Consider the following 24053-nt stretch of genomic DNA (forward strand, 5'->3'; position numbering starts at 1 on the left):
CCAACAACATTAGCGTGACTCATTACTTCCTGGAAATGCATGAAGAGCCAACTCACCATTGTTGAACTTTATCTAAACCACAACAAAACATGCCAACAAAGCAATTGAGGCATAACCCAATTGGTGGCAACCCTTATCAAGGAGTACAAGATTAGCATAATGTTAGCTCCAAATCCAATGGTTCAACCTGTAGTTTTTTTCCTCCAATGGATATTTCAATGTCCTTAAAACAAGAACAGCAAGGAAGAACATGCTCTCTGATTTTTTTCTCCTCAACAAAATATACCTTCATTGGATTCAAAATTCACACATGTAACCAACAATTCATCATATCAAATACCCCATCACCAAGCCTACACTACAAACATGACAAAGCTAAAAAAAAAAATTCAACCGAATGAACTAGTTTATTAATACACAACAGTAAGTATTGGTATGCACATGAGATGAGGAAATACATAGAACTTATTAACGATGGGAAAAAGAAAGTGGAATAGCCCATTGTTTCAACTCTCATCTTCATGTTTTTGTGATTAAGCCCTCCAAGTGAAATCTTTTGCAATTAAATTCCTGAACTTTTTGATTTGGTGCTATTAGAACCAATTTTGCTTACTTGAAAAATTGGTCAAAATTGACATCGTCAGTTACACCATATAAGAAATGACATGGCAGATGACAGTTTATATTTTAATATTTATTTTCATTTTTCATTTTTATTTCTCCAAAATAGCAAAATATAAATTACTTGAAATAAAAAAAAAAAGTTAAATTTTTTGATATAAAATATGTTGATTTAAACATCAAGTACATATTCAACTTTTCTCTCTAGAAAAATAATAATAAAAACATTAAAGATAAAGGTGAAGTAAAGAAAACAAAAGCAGTACTCCAACCCTAGTCTCACTTAAGGAATAAAAGGGAAAATAAAGGAATTAATAGTGATGTTCAAGAAATAAACCTTCCTCCCTTTAAAGAAATTCGACTATTCTTTCCTACTTAGATTATGAAATTTTTGATATATTATCATTTAGAAAATTGAAAAGAAATAGATTAAAAAAAAAATCCATCTACCATGTCATCCCTCAAATAATGTGGTCAATGATGCCAGTTTTTGATGAATTTTGCAAGTCATTAAAATTGATGTAAATAACAGCAAGCAAAAAAAGTCAAGGGATTCAATATCAAATGATTTCACTTGGAGGTTTCTATATCAACAACATGTAAACTCCAAAGCAAAACTATGAGCTATTCCAGAAAAATAATGAAAAGATAGCATGAGTACATACTGAATCTAAATAAAAAAGTAAATACAAGTGTCAGTTTTTGTCATCAAGTAGCACCTATCAGAACACTGGAATGCACCTTTAAGAAGGATGTTGCCGCTCCTCGTACATAAATACAAGAAGGCTGAAGACTAAAATCTAAAGTACAGTGTAAAATAAAATCTACATCCTACTGTACAAACCAGAAAACATGATTTATACAACAAAATCTCACCAAGAACAACAGTAAATGAGGAACCCTAAACTAGATCCCCAAAAGGGGGAAAAAAAAAAAAGAATACATAAAAAGCATTGCATCAGGCCTCCAGAGAGGGATAAACAAGCCCAAAACAGTCAACACTCTTTTTGGTTCCCGCGCATCTGCAACATTGTGGCATTTACTCATAGCTCCTAATAGTGAGGTAGACCCCAAATTTACATTGTAATGATGAAACTTCTCAAATCCTTCAACTTTTCAGGAAGAATGTCCTTAAAACTTGGGTTTTATATGTATTACAGTGACCAAAATAGAGTAGGGATATCCACCCATCATTACAAAGCATTATTAACTCATCTCTGACCCTTCTAACTAACACAGAGACATAACAAGAGGAATTACAAGACATCAAATATGTACAAATATGGTCCCCACAATTGGTACAAGACTTTTACAAGCTCAGTGATGAAACAGAAAAAAGATCAATGATCAAAATAAATAATGAAGGAGACCATTACATGATGTTGACCTGATGTATAACAAGAAGAAACTAAAGGACCTAATACATGTATCCATTTACATGAAATAAAAAAACTAAAGGACCTAATACATCTCTTCATTATTTTACAGCTCCATGAATACAAGTCTTTCTAGACATATTCTTGCAGGAATGTTATTTACAGATTCTTAAGTGGTGCTTGTGGAAAAAAGGGTGAAAGCCAAAATAATCAAGGCTTCTTTTGCAAACTTGGCAGATCAAAACCATTATGGAAGAAATCCAGTGAAGGCAGCTCATCTAACACATCTTCCTCCAGGCAACTAACACAGATATGATTCAATCATGAAAACAAAGAGTTGCCCACTCCACCCCCTGGATTGATATAAAAGAAAACCCCCATGTCAATAGACATTCAAAAAATAGATTTGTCAAACACACCACCCCCACAAGCTATCTAAATCACTCAATGCATTAGAATGAGCATGCATTAAAACATACTCTGATGGCCAATAAAACTCCCTAGTCCATTATTTTTAATCTTACAATCCCACGGGCATTAGACTTCTACAAGACTCACATGTAATAATTCATTCAGACCTACATAATTCTCATAGTTGTAGATCAAGTAGTTCAAAACTACAATATTTTCTAAAATCTGAAAGTAGATTAAATGAGAATAGGTGCAGATCCTCTAAGAAGCCGCTGGAATATCAGTGTAGCAGAACCACTGGAAAAATGTTAAGTAATACACTTGGAGATTAGGTTAAGAGTTTTATATGTAGACCCTCTTTTATGATTCAACCTGTGTTATATTTCAAAACTGCAAGCAATGCATGAGCATAAGGAAACTGGAAAAACCATGTATAAAAGTAAGAGAAAGACAGAGATTACAATGGAGGTAAGGAAAAAAAGTGGGACAGAATGTTTGCACCTGTCCCTTCAAAAAAAGGATTTCAAACACATGAACTCAATTGATAGCCCACAAATAACCAAAAGAGACAAACAATTATCGACCAGAAAAGGGAAAAGTTATTAGTCACCTTTGAATTAAGCAATTATTAGTCCATAACATCCTAAGAGAAAGAACCCTAAAAGAAAGACCCCCACTCCTTCCTCTAAAAATATAAATAAATAATTTACTTCCATAGAAGCATGAGTATGTGCAGGGAGTGGCAAGTATGACTACCACTAAATTGAACCTAATAGGAAAGTATAAATATAAGCTATGTAACTTTTAATTAGTAACAAATGACCTAGTAGATCAGTACACCTTGTAAATTCAAATTAAACAAACAAAACCTCCATTTGACTATTCCAACAACCAGTCACAACCACCATGATGATTCCACTACCTGAACAAAACTAGAGTTTTTCATATTTACCTTCAGCATAAGTGCATAACCAGACCAAAAATTCCATCAAAGCATCACCTAAGGCGACAGAAATGCCCATGCTTCTCCCCAAAAAACAATGCATCCCACATTTTTTACTATTCCAAAGGTCAACATCATAACCACCAATAGTGACTCCACCACCACAAACAACACCAGAGGTTTTCAGTTTACATTAATCATAACTATACAATAACCTATTACCTGAATGATTCCCAACACAAAAAGGTTAGAACCACCAAAGGTTCTAATTTCTAAATTTTCCTCAAACAAAAAAATAAAGCAGTCATTTTAAAACATCAGCTAAACGTAGCCACCAAACATGCCAAGAAATTTTCTCATAACAAATGTCTCGAAAAAACCATACTTTAACTATTCCAAGAAAAACCATAAAAACAAATTAAGGGAAAGAATAATTAACAGAATGAATCACATGGAAACAAAACCAACTGGGTAAAGCTTCTTAGATTAATGTGCATTCCATCCTCAATTCACATGAATAACAGTAGGAGAGAACAAAAGATGCCCTGCAAACCATATGAGTTCAGAGAAACCAGATGTGAAAAAAAAGACCCAGTTGAACATTATTCTACCATATACAGTTAAATATTATGAAGTCAAATACAGCACATAAATTAGCTCTATAACTACTATAGCATCTATCAAAGATTGAAGCTTTCACATATGCAATGGAAAAATTAAAGGAAAAATGTAATAGTATACTAGCCATCATCTAGGACAATTATATAAAAGACGGTCTCAAGTATTTCAAGGTCACAAGCACTTAGCATTCAGAGTAACTATATATCCAATGGGATGCTCAAATGCAGGATATGCAAGTCAAACCCCACAAAGAATATCCACATTGGTATACGACTAAGAGTTACTGAAGTTTTCAAGCACACAAACATTGAGTTTCATCTAATGATGTTCCTTAGAATGCAGTAGGAAAACAACACAGTATCTATTCTTCTCTTTTATCCATACGAGTAGAACTTACTTCTTCCCTCAAGAAGTCACCATCTGCATTTCAGGTTAATGCAGCCAGCGCAAACAGCCCAAGGGAGACAGACCAAAAGTGCAGATATAAAATGTTGAGGCCTTGTAAACCTATCCAAGAAAGATGAACAGAATGGTTGTATCACTCTGATGGTAGGCGCCTCCTCTTGCCATAATCTGCATCCCTTGATCGAGACCTGTAATCTTCTTCAGGCACTGCACGGGACCTGCTTCTAGATCTTGAAGAAGATTGCCCTCTATCCCAGTCATCCTCATAACCAGAGTCACGCTCTCTTTGTCGATGTTCTCGGTAACTTTCTTTCTCTTCCCGGTACCTGTGCTCCCTGTGCTCTCTTTCAGACCTGTCCCAATCATGTTCCCTCTCATCACGATGCCTCCTATCAGAGGTCCCTGACCAGTCACGCTCAGAAACCCGCTCCTTTTCCCGAGAGACAGCGCTTGACCGTGCTCCCTTTTCATGATTGACCTCTCCATAGCCATATTCAGAAGCCCCATCATCACCACCATAACTTGACTCCCTTGTTCTTCTGCCAGGCTCTTCTCCCCATCCACCCATGCTTGTGTCAGACCACATTCCAGCATTAGGCCCATCCATTCCAGTGGGACCCATCATTCCCATACCATTAGGTGTCATTCCCCGGCCAAAGAAGGCTGGGTTGACATGAGGAGCCACCCCAGCAAGTCCCATTGTATTAACAGCTGGAAACGAAGGAAGCATGCCAGGAAAACCAGGACCTGCAAATCCTCCATATCCAGCCCCACGACCCATATATGTTGGATCAAATCCAGCTCCCATCATACCCTGTGGAGGCATCATACCACCAGCAGGTCCACCAAAAGCAGGACCTGCAAGGCCTTGTCCATAGCCTCCACCATTGGCACCACTTCCTAATCCACCAGCACCTCCAACCATGTTCTTGGCACCCATGGCTCCTCCTCTGCCCCTCATTGGGCCTCCACCTCCAGGACCTCTATTGAGAATTCCCTGCCCACCTCGTCCCCACCCACCCCTTCCATAGTTCCTCCCCGCATCTCCACCTTGATAATTCATATTACCACCTCTTCCCACACCATCATTCATAGGCCTCCTTCCTTGATTCTGCGACTGAGGCTGACTCTGAGTTTTGTTCATGTAAGAAGCCCCCATCTGCTTTAATGTTTGTGGAGAAGCAAAGGCCACAACACAAGCACGACCATTGAAAACATGCCCATCCATTCCCTCTTTGCATGCAGCAGCAGCTGCTGCATCATAAAATTCAACTTGGCAATAGCCCTTAGATTTGCCACTAGCTCTTTCATCAAAGAACTTTATCTCCTTGACCCTTCCATATTGAGATAAAACACTCTCAAGCTCTGCATCAGTTGTCCACCAATGTAATTCTCCCACAAACAGCATGGTTGAACCATTCTCTATTGGTGGCCGGATTTGATTTTCATTCATTGCAGGACGATTGGCATCCATATTCACACTAATTTGATTAGTTGACAACTGTTGAATGCCTCGAGGACCACTGGTGCCAGTATTTGGCAAAGGTGAAGACTCATTGGCAATTTTTCTACTCATATCAGAAGAAGGATCAACCCCAATGTTGGAGGGCACAGATGTTGTTCCTTGAAACCCCATATTTCGTGCTTGAGAATCATGAGTCATCTCCATAACCCTCCCTTTTTGTGCAACATTAGACCCATCTGGGTAGCCAACAGATCCCATTTCTGGCCCCTTAACACCCATGGGAACTTCTCTCTGCTCATGAAAATGTGTTGTGGCATTAGAATACTTCTCTTCAATTGCCACCCCAGGTTTGTTCAGTCCCTGTGAACCACTACTTTCAACTCTTGATTCATCAACATTCCGAGATTGGAATCCTCCATTGCCCATACTAGCAGGTGGTGGTGGAACCTCAGATCGGTGCATCTGTAGGAAATTCTCTCCAACATTTACATCATTGTAGAGATCATCATATTCATCATCTTCCCCCATCTCTTCCTCTGCAAGTGCAGGTATGGCACCACTTCCCTGATATTGAACTTTCTGAGCTCCCCCATACTCCTCGTCCTCATAATCTATTTGTTCATCAGCCATTGGATCTGTTCAAACTGGCAAAGATATATAAAAATAAAATTTTTTTCTATTTCGACCCATATGAAAACAAATGCATCATCTGTATCCCAGAAAAGAACGGCAATAAAATCAACCCTAGTACCACACACAAAGAAGATCTTAAATGGGTAGAAACCAAATAAAGCAAAGCAATAGCACCAATACTTAGAAAAAATAATATGTCCATGACAAAGTAAATACAGAACCAAAGCAGTGTACTGTGCACAAAGTGCAGAACCTGTTGAGAATAAGAGAATTGAACATTATAAGCTAACATAACAAAGACCTAAAAAGGTAGATCAACGTCAAAGCAAAGCAGATAAATGATACTATCATATGAAACATTAGCAACAAGCTACTATAGACTTCAGAATCAAGAAGTTAACCAATTACCTAATCTTAATACCACAGCCCACCTCGCAAAAACTCAAATCACGATACATACCACTTACCCATGTCGTTCAAAAGTTAAAAATACATAAATTTAAAGTATTCGCTCCATCAAATCAATGAAAACACGAGAAAATCCAGATACCCATATCACAAAATCACCAAAAAAAAAAAAAAAGACAAATCCAAGCAACCCCTGCCTAAATGCGATGAAAAACTAGAAATATCACATATAGATATGGCAAAATCGCGAACCCACTTCGGAAACCTAATTACCAAAAACAAAAAGATACTAGAAAGAACCAATAATAATAATCGACCATACCAAAAAAAATTGCAGGTAAATAACAAATCCCTATCTTCATGAATCAAAAGCTACCGAAATAATACAGATTCAAACAGGAAAGCGAGGTAGAGTTCGCTTACTCCGTTTTTCTTCTTTATCTCAGCCACCAAGGACCATTCAGACGCGGAGGCTTTCCTTTTTCTCTCTCCCCCTCTTTTCTCTCTCTCTCTCCCTCTCTATCTCTCTCAACTTCGTCTCTATGTTTTCCTTTTACTGTTTTGTCTTTATTTTCTCATTTTATCCTTCAACAGGAATACCCTTGACCCTTTGCCTTGATTTTTATTATTATTTTTTTTCTTCTTTCTGGGTTAATGATTTTCTTTTTAATGATGAAATCATCATTATATTAAAAAAAAAATTTTGAAGTACCAAATAATAATTTTTAATTATGAAAATAAATATATTCTGGTTTGATACGTTATCATATTTTTTGCTTGATAATTTCAAAATCTAATGTTAAAAGTTAAATTTATAATAAAATCAATTTATATTACGTTTTAATTTCTTATGAATTAACAATTCTAATTGGTTGATTAAAATTAAGTTTTCTTTGTCTAATCACATGCCTATTAGATGTTGAGATTAAAACTTTTCTAAAAAAAAAGTATAACTTCAAATATTTTTAAAATGTTTAAAAATTATTTAAAAATTCTTAATAAATATTTTAAAATATTAAATACTTTTAAAATATATCAATGCCAAACAAATGACATGCAACTTAATAAAATTGTCATAATTTATTTAGAATGTATTGTTTATATATTTATTTTTTTTTTTAAATTAAGCTTACGCTTAATCAATTGTCAACTTTTAATTTTGCTATACTGTCAACGTCACGCTTAGAAGGCTAAGTTGCCCTTCTTTTATTTTTATTCTTTTGAACTCAAGGATACATCGAGTGAAAGCATCTTATTAATTAGGGTTCCAATATATACCAACCACTATATACTATTTTTATCCGGTATTTACAATGATTAATTATAATAAAAGGAGCTAGCTAGGTGGGGAAAAAAATTATAATAAAAGGAGCTAGTTATTGAGAAGGCATTCTTTTCATACTTCATTAAGTCTTTTATTTGAAGTTGACAGAAGAACCACTGATATTGTGCACACATGGCTATGCCAAACATAAATTGTGCACACAATCATCATGCATCAACACTTCCATGATTACAATATGTAGATAATGGTTTGTGTACTACTCCTAATTTTTAAATTAATTATTTTATGGATAAATATTAATATTTTATTTTGTTTAAATTTTAGAAAATTATTTGAAATTTTTCAGATTTTAGAAATCGGATTCGATTTTCTAAAAATATAAAACTTTGATGATTTTTAAAAATTAATTTAAAGACCACGTGGCAAAACTAAAAATATATTTGGACTCTACGAATTTTTTTGAGTTTTTTAGAATTTTTTCTGAATTTTTGAGTCTCGTTTTCGATCCCAAGGCAGAGTAAAATTTCAAAATTTTATATCATGAATCGAACAGGCCGAATCGAACCAGACCGAATAGGACCGATCGAATCGGATCGACCCATTTCCTTTTCTTCTTCCCTCCGCGTGCGCTCTCTCTCTCACTCTCTCATTTTCTCTCTCCTCTTTCCTCCTCTCGCTGCCCCACCGCCGCCCCAGCCTTCCCAACTTGTCGGCCGTAGCCTGAGGCGCTGGAAAAAAGCGCCCGAAGACGCCCCCAAACGCAGCGCGCTGATTCGGCTTCTCGGGCCGATTCCGGTCGATTTGACTACCAATCGGACCAGGTCTTGTGCCAAACCTCATCTACACCTCGAGAGCTTTGTACAGACACCAAGAACACCAAAATCCATAAAGCGGTTTGCCCAATTTTTATCTGGGAAGTTTTAGCCCATTTCAAATTTTAGGCTAAATTTCTCACAAACCGTGAACCTCAAGAGAAAACTGAGAGAACTGGAGTGCTCCACTCATCGAGAGCTTCGCGGCAATACCAATTTCAAAATTTTTCGATATCGTTTTTTGGTGGGTTTAGCGAAACTTCGTAGTGTTTTTTCAAGTACTAAATGAGCTTAGAAAATTTCGTAAAAATTATATATTAACCCCCGTATTGTGGGCTTCGTGTAGGTACCTTCAATTCGTTTAAATTAAACGGTTGCCCGGGTCTATAAATTTCAGGCCAGGCACACAGATTACCGAAAAAGCCTTGGAATTGATTCGAGATTTTGGTTAACCCATCATTGTCAGATGTCCCGAACATGTTCCCCCGGTCGGAATCAACATAGTAAATCCAAACCTTACTTTTTCTTAATTATCTAGCACTTGAATTTGATTAAAAATCTATAAAATATTCGTGGTAGTTTAGAAAATTATAATTCCTTTTGCATTAGCTTAGTAATAATGCTAAGGACCGCGGGGAAAAATTTTAGAATTTTTAGATTTCATTTGGATAGTTTTTGCAAAAAGGGTTAATTATAAGGACTAAACTGTAATTTTTCACATTGTGATTGTTGACTGTTTGGATGGGCCCAGGAGGGGTTATGTGATGTGATTGAGTTGTGGATGTGTGATTTGTGAATATAGAAATGCATTTTGAGCCATTTTACAGGTTGGATAGGTTCTAGGTATAGGAAAGACTCTGTCAGATTTTCGATATGACTTAGGACATCTTTGGTCTTTTTTTAGTTTGTATTGAGTCAAATATATTAAATAATTATAATAAAATTATTAAGTGAGCTGGGACAGCCTTTCTCTTTCGCCCAGCCACCACAGTGACTTCGGTTATGTCTATGAGTAAAATATTAATTTTAATTGTAATTTCGATATTATTATATGTTCAAGCATGTCCATGCATCACTTATAAATATGTATCTATGTAGTTAAATACTAGGTACATTTTATATTGCATTCATAATTATTGAAGTGCCATGGATGTTGTTTTGTGGTAACTTAGAGCAGTGTGTGCGGGTGGCGTGCGTGTGGTATGATATTGGATATGGACAGGACGGATAGACACGGCTTGAGAAACACTCACTGGGACCCTGCATTTTGTTTATTAAGTGAAAGTCCGGCTTGAGAAACACTCGCTGGCAGAGGTTGGATTAAGAGAGTTGTATAGGGGATCAGCTTTCAGATATGTATTGTTTGACAATGTTGGATGTGTGAGTGCTTCAAATTGCCTTTTTGCTGTTATGATATGAAAATTATGATGATGTTGTATTTCACTCCACATTGTGCATTAGCTTTAGATAACTATGAAGATTAAGTCTAAATATTTCTCAACCCATGACCAAGCCCACAACTTAGGCCCAATATGCATATAAAATAATTTAAATTAAACTATTATAATTTTATTTTGGGCCAACTTAGCCCAGTAATTATCAGAAACTAAAATTAGGGGAGCCTAGCTCAACCCTGTTACATCATTTACAAACTGTTTAAAACTCATAAAAATTTTTCATTTGTAAATACAAAAACTTAAATTCATGCAGTCCATGACAGGATTAATGCTACTATTAGTACATGCGGAGTACTAAATTATAAATTTAGAAAATAATAATACAATTAAATAATCTTTTCATAACCTGCGAGAAAATGGACAGGTTATTCTGAAAAAATTCTCCTCCTGTAGCCTGGAAAAATATAGTGAACAAGAGTGAGCGTTTGACTCAGATAGTAAAATATAAATTTTAACTATAATCTCTATAGCTATCTAAAACTAATGCACCCTGTGAAGTGAAATGCAATATCGTCATAAATTTCATACAAATCACATCAAAAAGGCAATTTGGAGCACTCACACACCCGAGAGTATCAAACAATACATATATGGGAGCTGATCCCCTATACAGCCCTCTTAATCCAACCTCTGCCAACGAAGATCTCAAGCTGGACTTTCGCTTAATAAACCAAATATGGGGTCCCAACGAAGAACTCAAGCTGTGTCTACCCCGAAAGATTAGATTCCAGCGAAGATCTCAAGCCGTGTCTACCTGTCCTGTTTATATCCAACACTATACCACACGCACGCCAACGCACGCACACTGCTCCAAATTATCACAAACAATATCCATGGTACTTTAACAGTTGTGAATGCAACATAAAACGTGCCTAGAGTTTAATTACATAGATATATACATATAAGTGATGCATGAGCATACTTGAACATATAATAATATTGAAATTACAATTAAAATTAATATTTTACTCACAGTACACCGATGATTATTGTGGCTGCTGGATGCAGGAAAATAGCTGACCTCGATCACCTAATAATTATATTATAAATTTATTAGTACTAAGTAAACATAAAACTCTAAAGAGACAACAGACAACCTAATTATTGCCGGAAATCCGGCAGAGTTTCCCCTGTACCTAGGGCTTACCCAATATGCACAAAGATTTAAATAACACTTCTAAATTCTCAATTTCCACAATCACATCTCATTAACATTATATGGCCCCTCATTGGCCCTCCAAATCAGACAATAGTCATAAACTTGAAAACTTACGTTTTAGTCCCTATAAATAGCCCTTTTGCAAAAACTACCCAAACGAGCTCTAAAAATTCTAAAATTTTGCCCCGCAGTCCTTAATAATATTATAAGGCTATTGCAAAAGGAATTATAATTTTCTAATCATTCACGAATATTTTATGAATTTTATTCTAAAGCGGTATTAGTCGAAAATGAGCAACTTGGAGTTCGATTTTACTTATACCAATTCTGACACTTGAGACGAGTCCAGAACGTCTAAAAATGCTAAGATTGACTGTAATATTGACCATGTTCTGAGACGGCCTACCGGGCAGCCGGATGTGATTGAAAATGTGGTCCCGGCGTCGGTGAGTTATCCTCGATCCGATTGCATATAAATTAAGTCCAAATTGTGTTAATAATTATTATAAAATTATTTTTAAATTTTGAAAATCGAAAAAGTTTAAAAATCTCACCAAGCGATTTAAACCGTCCGATTGTCACATTTTTCAAACAGTGTCCAATCGGAGCGGGACCGATCCTATCTTGAAGATCTCGTCGTCCTGAGTCCATTGGTGATCACGGATTTTCGATTCGACGGTCAGATCGCTTGAAAAGTGGCCAGAAAGCCACTGCTGTTACTTTCTCTCTCCTCTTTCTCTCTCTTCGAAACTCACTGGAAACTCCACCATTTCGGGCATGGCTGGTCGAAAAATGGAGCTGGGTTCGTGGAGAGTTGGTAGCACCTTGGATCGCCAGCGTTGGTGGCCAAAATCGGCCAGAAATGGCCCACTTCTCTCTCTCTCTCTCTCTTCTTTTTCCTTCCCTTTCTTCTCTCTCTTTCTCTTCCTCCTCGCCGCCGCCGCTGGTGCCGCCGACGCTGCTCGAGTTGGGGAGTGCCACCGATGCCTCTACCAGTGCCGGCCTGCGAGAAGGAGAAGGTGAGGGGGAAAGGGTGATGTGGGAGAGAGGGGAGAGGGGGCTGCTGTGTTTTTTTTATTTTCTATTTTTTTTTTACTTCTAATTATACTATTAGTCCCCAAACTTTTTAGGGGTTTACAATTAGATCCAAAATTATTTTATTATGTTAAAATTTAATAAAATTCTAGTAATAATAAAAATAAATATAGTCTAGGAAAAATTTAATTATTTTATTCTCATTTACTAAATTAACTTTGATTAATTTATTTATTATTACTTTATTTATTATTATTATCTTCCTTTATTTTAAAATCAATTCAAATAAATCCTATAATATTAATAACATAATATTTCCTTTTTATTTTATTTAAAATTTAAAAATTTTGGGTTGTTACACGAACGCTCACTCCTGTTCATCTATTTTTCCAGGCTACAGGAGAATTATTTTTTGTGGCTAACCTGCTCTTCTTATTCGCAAGTCCATTAATAGTATTTAATGTATTTTGTATAATTGAGTTAAATTTTAGACTCCACATGTATTAGAAGCACTTATTTTTATTTTGAACCTGTATTATAAAAATTATGTTGGACTTGTAAAATTATTAACTGTATGCATGATGGGATTGGATGAGAGAGCTGAACTTCGATTTTGAGTTATGACATTTTGATTATGTGGAGGGTGAGCTGAGCTCGGGCAAGTCAAGAACCCCCCGTTAAATGGTCCATTTTATAGCCTGACTCTGTCCTGTTGAATTTTTGAAATTAGACTCAAATGGGCCTTAGAGTTGGATTGTGAAATAGTTAAGCTTATTACGGTATCGGTAGCTTTAGACTGACCCAGGTCCTAGTGTCGGTCCGGCCCATAGGTTGGGTCATGACAGATTGAACTTTAACATGAACTGCACCTTACCTGCACATGAAAGTAAAGGTGCAATCCCTCACTCACCTGAGGCAAAAATTAGGACCCACTTTTGTAATTTCTACAATGAACATATATTATAGATAAAATTGGCTGATACAACATACAAATCCATGCCCAGGGAAAAAAAAAAAATAATCCCCTCAATCAGATTGTTATCATGCAGGTTCCCAAGGAGTAAGCTACTGCTAATTACAAATCCATTCACCAGGGCCAAAGACTGCCCTACTTCAATGATCATCATTAGAGCAAAGATTGCATAATGTACAATCCTTCACCCAAGAAGAAAAGGGTTAAACAAATTTCTAATTCCAATTAGTAGCTCCACTAATCCAACTCATGCAAACGAATGAATATATATGGTGTCATAATCATTCACAAAACAAAAGGAAGATGGAAAAATGTATCATAATCTAACTGAGCTGAAGACTAAAAATTCAGCTCGACTGTGTTTACCTAAGAGAGTTCCTAGCAAGGCCTACTAGGCATTAGCAACACAATTAACTGCCATCCTATAGATTTTGAGACTGGAGATAACCAATGAAAGAATCAATACAAGAAACCCATCTTTTCTGTTACAATTTAGATCGAGCATCCATACTTTACAACGCCTCCCACGACCCATGAATATGGAAGAACACCATACAGAGATGTAACAAGGGATGTGAATTGAGGCATATGATGGAAGTGGAAAATGATGTCATTCCAAGAAACATTGGCATCTGAAAATGACTGCTGAATCATCAGCCAAATAAGATCTTTGCATTAATACATTCCCTTGAAAACAGGATTTGTGCGACATATGCTTGCTCCATATTCCTCGTATTCTGCTTTTGTGTGGCAAGCCTGCACAGAAGTAGACCATTCTTTCAATTTTGTCCTGATTTGAATCAGGAATAAATAATAAAACATGGTGAGGGTTATAATAAGCAAAAGAGTCTGTGAAATCAACCCCAAAAAATATCATCACCTCATAATTCAGAGAAGAAACTTCAAAGGAACAGAACTTACTCATAAATTTAAGCATGCATAGACAAAACCTAGTTTCATTCATCTGGATCTCAATTTTGATCAACACCCTCAAGGATTCCCAAACATAAAATGGGCACAACAGGCCAACTTATATTTAACTTGTGAAATAACATCAATATGATTTCATCTAGGATTTTCAATTGAAAAGTCATATAACAAAAGTTTCTCCTATTCTACCCCTACATCAAAGATTCCATTTGAACAAGAAGAGATGACAATAAAGACGATTGGCAGGTCAAATCAAGAACACAGAAAGAGAGAAATAGCAAGGACTGTGCGCTTCCAAATTCCAGTGTAATGTATGAAATAGCCATATAGTTTCCAAGGAGAGGGAGAAATCATACCGCAAAAAATTCAGGTGTTGATGCAAGAACTGAACCTCCAAACCATACAGCAAATCTCTGGATGGGATGACTGACTACGTTAACTTCCAATGGTTGTGACTGGAAACCCAGAAAATTAAAGATCATCAGACTTCTTATGTTATTAATAACCCCACTGAAAAATAGAAGAAATAATATAAGGTTCAGAAAGCTTACTTTTACTTCATCATCCAGTCTAGCTTCAGATGTAAGAACCCGTGCATCCACAATCTTCTTCAGATCACGTTGCAACCTTCTACCAAAGTCCTTGAACATGGTTGATCCCCCAGATAGCACTATATTCTAAGATGAGAATCAAAACCAATATGTACAAGTCAAAGAAATACTCTATTAGTGAGCTAAGAAGATAATGTGGAAATATAAATATTTGCAAGGGCGATGTTTGCTTGTGTAAACTGTACACAACCAATCAAGTTAGCAACTGACAACCATGTGTTAGAAGGAATAACTCATGTCAAAGTTTGTTTTAAAAAAAAAAATAATTTTTTTGAAAAAGGAAGAAAACAGCTATGTGGCCCTAAGTATAAAACCCTCAGATCATCGGTGAAGAAATGCCAGACAACAGCACAGACCATTAGGCATTCGGGAAAGGAGTCAGATTCCTAATGCCAAAGTTAGCATTATTTGTTTTCTTAACTTAGGTAGACTTCACCTTATACAAAGCCCTCCTTGTGTCAATTGGCGCAGACTGAATACACTTGTCTATGACAGCTGGTAAAGGAGTGGTAAAGTCGCTACCATAAATCTCTGGATTAAAGAAAACCTGAAGAGCAAATTAACAAACCCTCAGAACAAAGTACTGCAGCTTGTTTATATGAGAAGAATGCACAAGCAGCAAAGTTCACTAGTGTTTACTCAAAGTTCAAAATATATTTTGTCCCACAAAATAAAGGAATTAAATCTAGTAACCTAAGAAGATACTAAGAAGTATGTTATTTTCGAAGCGCCACCATGTTATTCCACAAGGCTATGGCTAAAGCAAATTTTAGTCCTGAACACACAAAGAACAGTGCCCACCGGCTTAATATTGATTACAAGGAAAACAACTGCACTGACCATGGGAGAGAACGAATAGAAATATCACTAATTACTTAAATGGCATGAATACAGAACAAAACTGCTTCGGGATTGCCATGTAATAAACAGATGCATATTAACATGAAGGAATTTTACAAGTCCATTAGTTCCTATGGTTATTGAGGCTTCACAACCAACTCCAACTGGAATTGCTGAAAGGAACAAAATAGTATTTGCATAAACAATCTTACAATAATGAAGACCTTACTTGATTAAGAAAATTCTGGGTAGTAATTCAATCAAATATTTAAGGCTACGGCAAGAAAAAAAGGTCTAACAAAGGAAGATAGAACACATAGAACATGCCTCAGGGCCAAGAAATCGTTCATAGCCAATATCACAGGAGTATGGTGCCCCTGTTTTGGGTTTAATACCCCTCCAATGCTTAATATACTTCGCTGGTTCTTTGTCATGCTTGTTGTACTCCTGGAATCATTTGAGAAAGAATTATATTTATCACATGAATCACACACATGTAATAACAAACAAGGCAAAATGATGTACTTATTGCAATGGAATTTGTCATGCTTATAATGAAAAATGAAGGAAACTAAATCCATACGTTTCACAAATCTATTTAACTCACAATTTAAAGGGAGCAAATTTACCTTAACAATGTCAGAACATGTGTAGCAATACATTTCCTTCACTTTTCGAGCTACATCAAATGAATCTTCTGGTGGTACATTCTCTCCTCTTTCCTGCAACATACAATTTTAACAAGCAAGAAGCCATGAACACAAATTATTACATACAATCCACAAATCAAAACATTTAAAATTATCACTTATGGAGCCTTTTAATGACTTCCACAAATGCGGTGTTTAAAGCATTTGAAAGCCAAAAAAAAAAAAAAAGCCAATCTAGCATACTGATCTATCTCTCCCACCAGTACAAACTACAGAACCCTTGACTTTATGAGGTTTTTTTTTTATTTTAGCATAACGAGAGCAAGCTCCCAGGAACGTGATTATAGTAAAATGATACAATCAAAGCAACGCTATTTTTTACCTCTCAAACTTATTATATATTATTTTTATGGATGTTTTTTTAATATTCAAATCATCTGAATCAATCAGATTAGTGAACAACCATAAACAAGGGAATGCTAAATGAAAAATCATGCATCTTCCTTTTCCTGCCTCCCTCTCATTTGCTTCTGTCCTCTTTTCAAACTAGAACCAAATATAGTCCAAAAGATGATATCAAGGAAATATATCTACAAAATGCTAGCAACCACAGAGCCCTACTATTAAAAATTGAAGACATACCCGCATGAGCTGCTGAATAAAGAGAGTGACATCTTTACCAGCAATAGGAACTGACTTAATGCTGCTCCCAATAACATAACCATCAGCAACAGGTACAACATGAGTAGCCCCATCTCCAACATCCACCACAACCCCTGTCATCTCACACTGAAAATAACTGTAAGTCAATCTCAAAGGAAAAATATCATCATACTGGACATTAAGAATGATATAAAAATGAACTTAGATTTCAACTAAAAAATTATAGAAGGGAAATTTTTGTAAATTAAAAAGGAGAAAAAAACCCATAGTTAAGTGCCTTCACTCATTGCTAGTAATCCACAAGAGGAAAAATGAAATAAACCACCACCACAATCATTGGTTATAATTGAATTACAACCCTTTATGCCTAAATGCATTAACAGTCCGTGTCAGATGTAAAGAACTAAAGATACAATTAGGCAACCAAAACAGCAGTGTACTTGATTGATTCAACAGCAAAATAGCAAACACCTCAACTTGATGACTTCAATATATTCCATATCAAGCTCCATGAAACTTTAGTTCCTTTTAAAATCCCTCTTAAGAATACTAGCAAACCTTTCAAAGCCAAAACATTGAGGCCTCTTTCAATGTACTAAAATAATAATATTCAAGGACAAATGTTTATCACTCTCACATTCAATAAAGTATTGCTTACCCAAGTACCTACTACTACTCAATCCTGATACTTATCTATAAGCATTTTGCAAAAAATAAAAAAATAAAAAATAAAATAAAAAAAAAAAAACAATTGACCAAGAAATAATATTTGGTGCATTGATGCAAATAATACCAGATCCAATGCCCTCATAGACTTCAAACACAAAGGCCAAGGATAATCACATTTACACTGACCAAATTTAAGGCTGATCTCCAAGTTTTCAATTTAATAAAACTTTAGTTCCACAATAGTTTTATTCCAAAACTAGTTGAGGATTTAAAAAAAAAAATGTTGTGGGTCTGTGTATGAGCATGCTATGAATAATTCTACCCTCAGACGCAAGTCCATCAAAAATCTATGGACACAACTTATCACTGCCTTCTACATTTTGCTTAAAACTGACATGCCTTTCCCTATGAAATAGCTTACAGACCCTCTCACAAAGACATGCACCCAATGCGCCCCCTAGAATCGCTGAACATAATGTTCAATGGATGAAATAATTCATTTTGAGATTGCTCCTCCCAATAAAAAGATAAAAAGGAGAGGGAAAAAAAATCAAGTTGATTGATGAAGTTGTGCATTACTTATATGTCAGATTGCCATGTGCTAGATTTAAAGTAAGAACATAAGCTTAATGCGGTGGACAACTTCATCCTGTTCATAAAGAAGAAACACAATGATTCAAAAAGTGCCTAACTGTTAGTAAAGCAGAAGAGGATGTGAAACTCAAATACCATGTTTACTATTTAAGTTGTTGAGAAATGCGTCATCACAAAAATGTTTATTAGAGACATTTTAATTTTGATTTTTTAATTTAAATTTGACATGTATGAGTTATAAGAATTTCAATATAACAAAACGGCTTTTTTCAAACCACCTTTTTCAACTGCATTTGAAATGACATTTTTCCCAAAAAAAAAAAAAAAAAATTCAAACTCAATTTCAGACAAGCTCTAAATGGGACCCCTCACTCAGGATTAACAATTTCACATTCAATTCTTCAATATTCTATTTCAGCTTCAGCAAATGTCATTCTCATGCAATTATCTGGCAGATAAGTCACAATATATCTCATGTAATTGTCATTTCCATTCCAACTTTCAAGACCCAAAAGCAAGTGCATAGCTCTAAATTGGACAAGCAGCATAATTCTCAAAATTTAAAATGCCAGCCATTGATATACAACAGCACATAACTAGTCATTTCAATGCTATGCGTGTTCAATTCAATCCTCTAATGTTCATAATTGAAATCAAAGAAACAGCACAATCCTCAAAACCAACAAACCTTGGATGCTGTGTAACCAGCTGCTAGAGCAAGCACCGAATTGACCGCAATATAAAGCCCAGGAACATTAAACGTCTCGAACATAATCTCACCGGTGTACTCGCGACTCTCCGGTGCAGTAAGTGGGCTCTCGGTCAAAAGAAAGTAATGATCCTCTGGATCGCATCGCAAATAATTGAATACACACTCCTGCCAGTACCTTTCCATGGCGTCCCAATTGTCAACCTGACCATGTTTGATTGGATAGCTAAGATTATAAGTATTACTCGATCTCGATTTAGCAATGGCCTCCTCTCCAACAAAGAAGTCTAGATCGGCCATAACCCCAGCGCTATGCTGCGCAAGCCAATTCGCTTTAGAAGTTCTAGATTGATTAAGAAAAGAATCGTTAACAGCAACTACAGTTGGTAAAATAAAACATGGCTCTACATTTCCCGCAAAACCCATTTTAGTATACCTGCAAAACAACCATAATACCAAACAAAAAATTCACAATTCAGCAAAATCCCAATTGGAAAATTTCATCAAACACCCTGAAGATAATAAAAAGAAAATGAGAATACCCGGTGCCATTGTCGATGACGACAGCAGGGCGAGAGGTGGGGTCCATGCGAATGGGAGAGGAAGAGGAAGAGAAAACGGTGGTGGAGGAATTGAAGAAGGATCTGCGAGGGAGATCCAAGAGAGGGGATGAGAGAGAGGTTCATGGTCGGGAAGGGCGCTTAGAGAAGCGCAAAAAGGAAGGTGAATTGGTGATGGTGATGAGGGTAGAATTAGATCCCAAGTGAAAGCAGCGACTCAATGATAATGGCAGCTTAGAGTTGGTGAATAATAACAATGATAAAAATCTACCCATCTCAACAAATGCACAGAAAATTTGGTGTCTTCATCAACTTGAGCATCATCATCCTCACCGCTCTCTGCTTATCTAATCTGTGTATGAATCTGCTGTGTGTTTTCGATTTGGATTCTTTCCTTGCCTTGCCTATACAAACTAAACACAAAGCACCCAACCCAACACGGAAACGACGACGACGACTCTCTCTCTCGTCTTCGTGGGATTGTTATTTTAATTTTAATGAGGACAGTCAATTGACTATCGTACGATTTTCGACCGTCAGATTCTTAAACTTACGTGGGACCTATGAGTGTTGGAATCAGAGTGGCGGTACCGTGGTGTGACGTTTACGGTGGCTAAGGCCCATTTTCACTTATAAAATCAAAAGTAATGATTAGACTGGCCAGCGGGCCAGCCCGGTCCAGTTCTGAAACCGCCGGGGGTTTAGAAATTGGAATCGGAATGCAGAATCAACGCAATTTTAATCGATTATTTTTTAAAAATATTAAAATCTCTTATAGTATTTGGCCCCTTACTTATAAAGAATTTTTATTACTTGCAGAGAATCCAAAGTTGCCTTCCCACTATCAAAAATCAGTTCAAAATAATAAATAAAAGGTGGTGGAAAAGGAGCATATGCGCCAACGTAGTTGCACATGTAATCCCGTTAAATCCATTAATGCAGCTCATGGGGTCGGTGCCCCCTTGGCTGAAAGACATGAAGATATTAGCGATCTTCTTCTGCTTAACAAATCTCCAAATCCATGAGAAGAAGGTTAGTGATTGAGTAGGCCCAACAAGCTTGTTAAATCAGTACGCTGGTAAAATGAATCCGTTCAAGAAAATTAGGGTTTTGATGTAGACGTTATTAAGTTGCACCAAACCTACTACTGTCTGTTCTCTTCTGATGGGATTATAGAATTACTGTTCACATCATTTACAGTTTCTCAACTCATCAACCTTGACATTGATAGATCACTAAGAAGTTGTATTATTTGTGATATTTAATCCAAAAATGTCGGCAGCCATTCTGAAATTTTGAAGTGATATAATTCCCATCACATCAATTTATTGATTTTGATTAAATAAAAATTAATTAAAAATATATTATAAAAATAAATTACATTTTTATTATTTTATATTCTAAATAAGTTGAATATAATCATATTAATAATATAATTAATATATTAATTAATAATAATTTAACTTATTAAAAGTAATTTTATTAATTTTTTCTATTTATATATTTTAAAATTTGAAAATTTAGAATAAAAAAAAGAATTCATATAATCGATATCAAATTTTTTAGATAAAAATTTAATTAAGTTGAGTTAAATTTATATTTTAAAATTTATTAATTTTATAATAAAAAAAATTAAAATTTTTAATTAGATAACTCATTCGATATCTTAATTTATTAAATATTTATTGAATTATTAATGAGCTTTAATTTTATTTTAAAAATTAATTTAGTGATAATTGTCTCAGAATTATTAGTTCTCATGTTTAAATCCCGGTCAAGTTGGTTTAAAAAAAGTAAATTCCATTAAATTGTAAAAGAAAAGAAAAAAATTACTATCATTGATTTTGTGTTAGGTAAGCAAAAAGGAGTGTCAATGGAAGCCTTTTGTCCATTATTTAACATCTGTTTGGGATTGAGATTAAAGACTAAAAAAAATATTGTTGAACAAATTAATTTTAAATAAATTATTTAATTATTTTTAAATTTTTATAATTAAAATATATTAAATTTATTTTTTAATTAATTTTTATCTTCTTTAATTAAACTTTTAAAAAAATATTTTTCTCAACAATTTCTCTTAAAACAGTGCCAAAAGAAACAAGATAATCATGAGATTTGCAAACAATTCTCTGTTACAAAACTCTCTGCCTTCCGTCCAAAGAATTTGTGTCGCTCACCACTTATTCTTAAAGTCAATAAATAAATAAATATATATATATATAAAAAAATAAAATATTTTTATTTAATTTATTTAATATTAATTAAAAGTCATCTTATATTATCGAATTATAATTTATTTTTTATATTGTAGTTTCATTAGCTACATTTAAAAAAAAATATAATCTACATCAATAAAATGACATGAATTAATTATGATAATGATTTTCTATCTACATTCAGGTTATGGGGAGATGCTGAAATTGATATTACTGTATTTGAATTGATTATGTTCGGATGATAGAGGTGATGGATTGAATTTGTAATATATATAAATTTAAAAAAAATAGTCAAAATGTGGTAAAAATTCAAGAATTGTGTATTGGTTTGAATAGACAATCCAAATGAATGGCTCAAAGAGAAACCAAAGTCCTAAATCTCCTTTCATCTCATCCACAACAACCACAAAGGGTACAACTCCAACAAAAGGCTAAATACTATTACTGATATTCATTCCATTGTTCACTAATCGCTTTCACCTTCTTTAAATTATTTCAAATATTCCCTCTAAGATCAGAATTTTTTTTTTTATTTAAATTTGATCAACTGTTAATTTAAAACACATAATATATGATGTGATACATTTATCAAACATATAAATTTTACATATTTATATTTTAAATTTATTAAATCATATATAAATAAGAATTTCTCATAAAATTACTTGTCTCAATCCACACATATTTCCACCCATAATTTTTAGTCGTTAAAATCTCTTTTATGTAACATAAAAATGAGATATTTAATTTTTTATAATTTCATTTTAATTCAGTGGTATGGCATTGTTTTTAAGGTTGTGAGATACTCAGTTTGAGTATCTATTGAAACTAATTATTTAAAAAAAAATCATAATAATCAATTTTAATTTAATGATATTTGAATCTTTTCTAAAATTAGAGGTTTTAATTCATTATCAATTAAAATTAAATGAATCAAAATGTCATAATTTTGTAAGAATTGTAATTTTTAATTGCAGTATATATATTTAAAAAACTGAAATATAATGAAATGAAAAAGAATAATTTATTTTTTCTTTTTTTTTTAATGATTTAGATTCAATTCCTACAAATTTACAATTTCACATTTAGACTCTGTTAGATTTAATTTTTTGGTAAGATTTATTTCTTTTATTAGTATATTTTATATTAAATATGAAATTTATTTCAAATAAAATAAATTTTATATTTATAATAAATAAAATAAAATAATACATAATGAGAGGATAATTTTATTATTTAAAATATATGTAATTTTAAATTTAGAACTCATTTATAAATATTATCAATTTTGATGAAATTTAGTTTAATTATAATAAATTTCATAAAATTGATTATTAAAAATTTAAAATGAATTTTAATTTAAATTAAACATTAAAATTTTATATTCATAAATAAATTCTACAAAATTTTATAAATTCATTTATATCAAATACTACCTTAAATATAATTATGTGGTGGCATTAATTTAAATTTTGTTGATATTATTTAATTTTTCTTTAAGGTAATATATAATTTAATTATTACATTTGGTAAAAAAATATAACTGAATCTATCTATTTTTAATTTAAAATAATCTAGCCCGTCACTTTTAATTTCAGTTATAACTGTGCAAATTGAGCTTAATTAACCATTAACTGTTTATAGAATGATAAAAATATCCTTGTATAATATTGTGATATCTTCTTTCTCTCCCTTCTTTATCTCACCACTCAAAGCATCTTTATGTCAACTCTCTACCCGTTCTAAAGAGTGAAATTGCAAAACCCATTGTTGATGGAATCAAGGAATTGAGTACAGGAAAAAGGAATGCCACCACCCTAATAAAGGACGAACCTAATACAAAACCGAAGGACTCCAGCGTTGACGACTTAATAATCCAATCCAGAGATTTACTCTAGCAATTGGCGCTTCGCAACGGCCACTGCAGCCATTATTTGATTTTGAAATCAGGGAATTTCTCAATGATTTTTCAGCCAAAATTCTCAATCGATGCTGAGGAAGAAGGGC

The 24053-nt window shown here is 34.2% G+C and overlaps 2 protein-coding genes across 6 annotated transcripts; both read right to left on the minus strand.

The window, feature by feature from the left end:
- Nucleotides 1-1259: 1259 nt before the first annotated feature.
- LOC110655458 (uncharacterized) lies at nt 1260-7461 on the minus strand. 5 transcript variants are annotated; one of them, XR_002494976.2, is made up of 3 exons: nt 7307-7461; nt 4370-6486; nt 1260-2350 (listed from the first exon to the last, which is right to left on the minus strand). XR_002494976.2 is itself a non-coding variant. In XM_021811752.2 (2 exons), the coding sequence occupies exon 2, from the start codon at nt 6470-6472 to the stop codon at nt 4511-4513; it is 1962 nt and encodes a 653-aa protein (XP_021667444.2). In that variant the 5' UTR covers nt 6473-6486; nt 7307-7461; the 3' UTR covers nt 4068-4510. The 5 variants fall into 5 exon arrangements, 4 of the variants coding, with proteins under 4 accessions (XP_021667444.2, XP_021667447.2, XP_058005643.1 ...); XM_021811752.2 differs by lacking the exon at nt 1260-2350 and having other exon boundaries at nt 4068-6486; XM_021811755.2 differs by lacking the exon at nt 1260-2350 and having other exon boundaries at nt 4068-6477; nt 7307-7455.
- A 6346-nt stretch (nt 7462-13807) lies between these two features.
- LOC110655457 (actin-related protein 3) lies at nt 13808-20317 on the minus strand. The gene is made up of 9 exons (XM_021811751.2): nt 19813-20317; nt 19250-19706; nt 17278-17424; nt 16615-16707; nt 16313-16432; nt 15582-15692; nt 15086-15211; nt 14891-14989; nt 13808-14360 (listed from the first exon to the last, which is right to left on the minus strand). Exons 1-9 carry the CDS (start codon nt 19857-19859, stop codon nt 14280-14282), a joined length of 1281 nt encoding a protein of 426 aa, XP_021667443.2. The 5' UTR covers nt 19860-20317; the 3' UTR covers nt 13808-14279.
- Between the last annotated feature and the right edge of the window lie 3736 nt (nt 20318-24053).

The sequence above is a fragment of the Hevea brasiliensis genome, chromosome 7, assembly GCF_030052815.1.
Source record: "Hevea brasiliensis isolate MT/VB/25A 57/8 chromosome 7, ASM3005281v1, whole genome shotgun sequence".
Taxonomy (NCBI): Eukaryota; Viridiplantae; Streptophyta; class Magnoliopsida; order Malpighiales; family Euphorbiaceae; genus Hevea; species Hevea brasiliensis.

Coding starts and splice junctions, on each gene's coding strand:
- LOC110655458 (XM_021811752.2), bottom strand. CDS start 6,472: ATGGCTGATGAACAAATAGATTATGAGGACGAGGAGTATGGGGGAGCT.
- LOC110655457 (XM_021811751.2), bottom strand. CDS start 19,859: ATGGACCCCACCTCTCGCCCTGCTGTCGTCATCGACAATGGCACCGG. Junction 15,693..16,312: donor AACGATTTCTTGGCCCTGAG/GCATGTTCTATG, acceptor TTTGCTCTTCAG/GTTTTCTTTAATCCAGAGAT. Junction 14,990..15,085: donor GACTGGATGATGAAGTAAAA/GTAAGCTTTCTG, acceptor CTGGGTTTCCAG/TCACAACCATTGGAAGTTAA.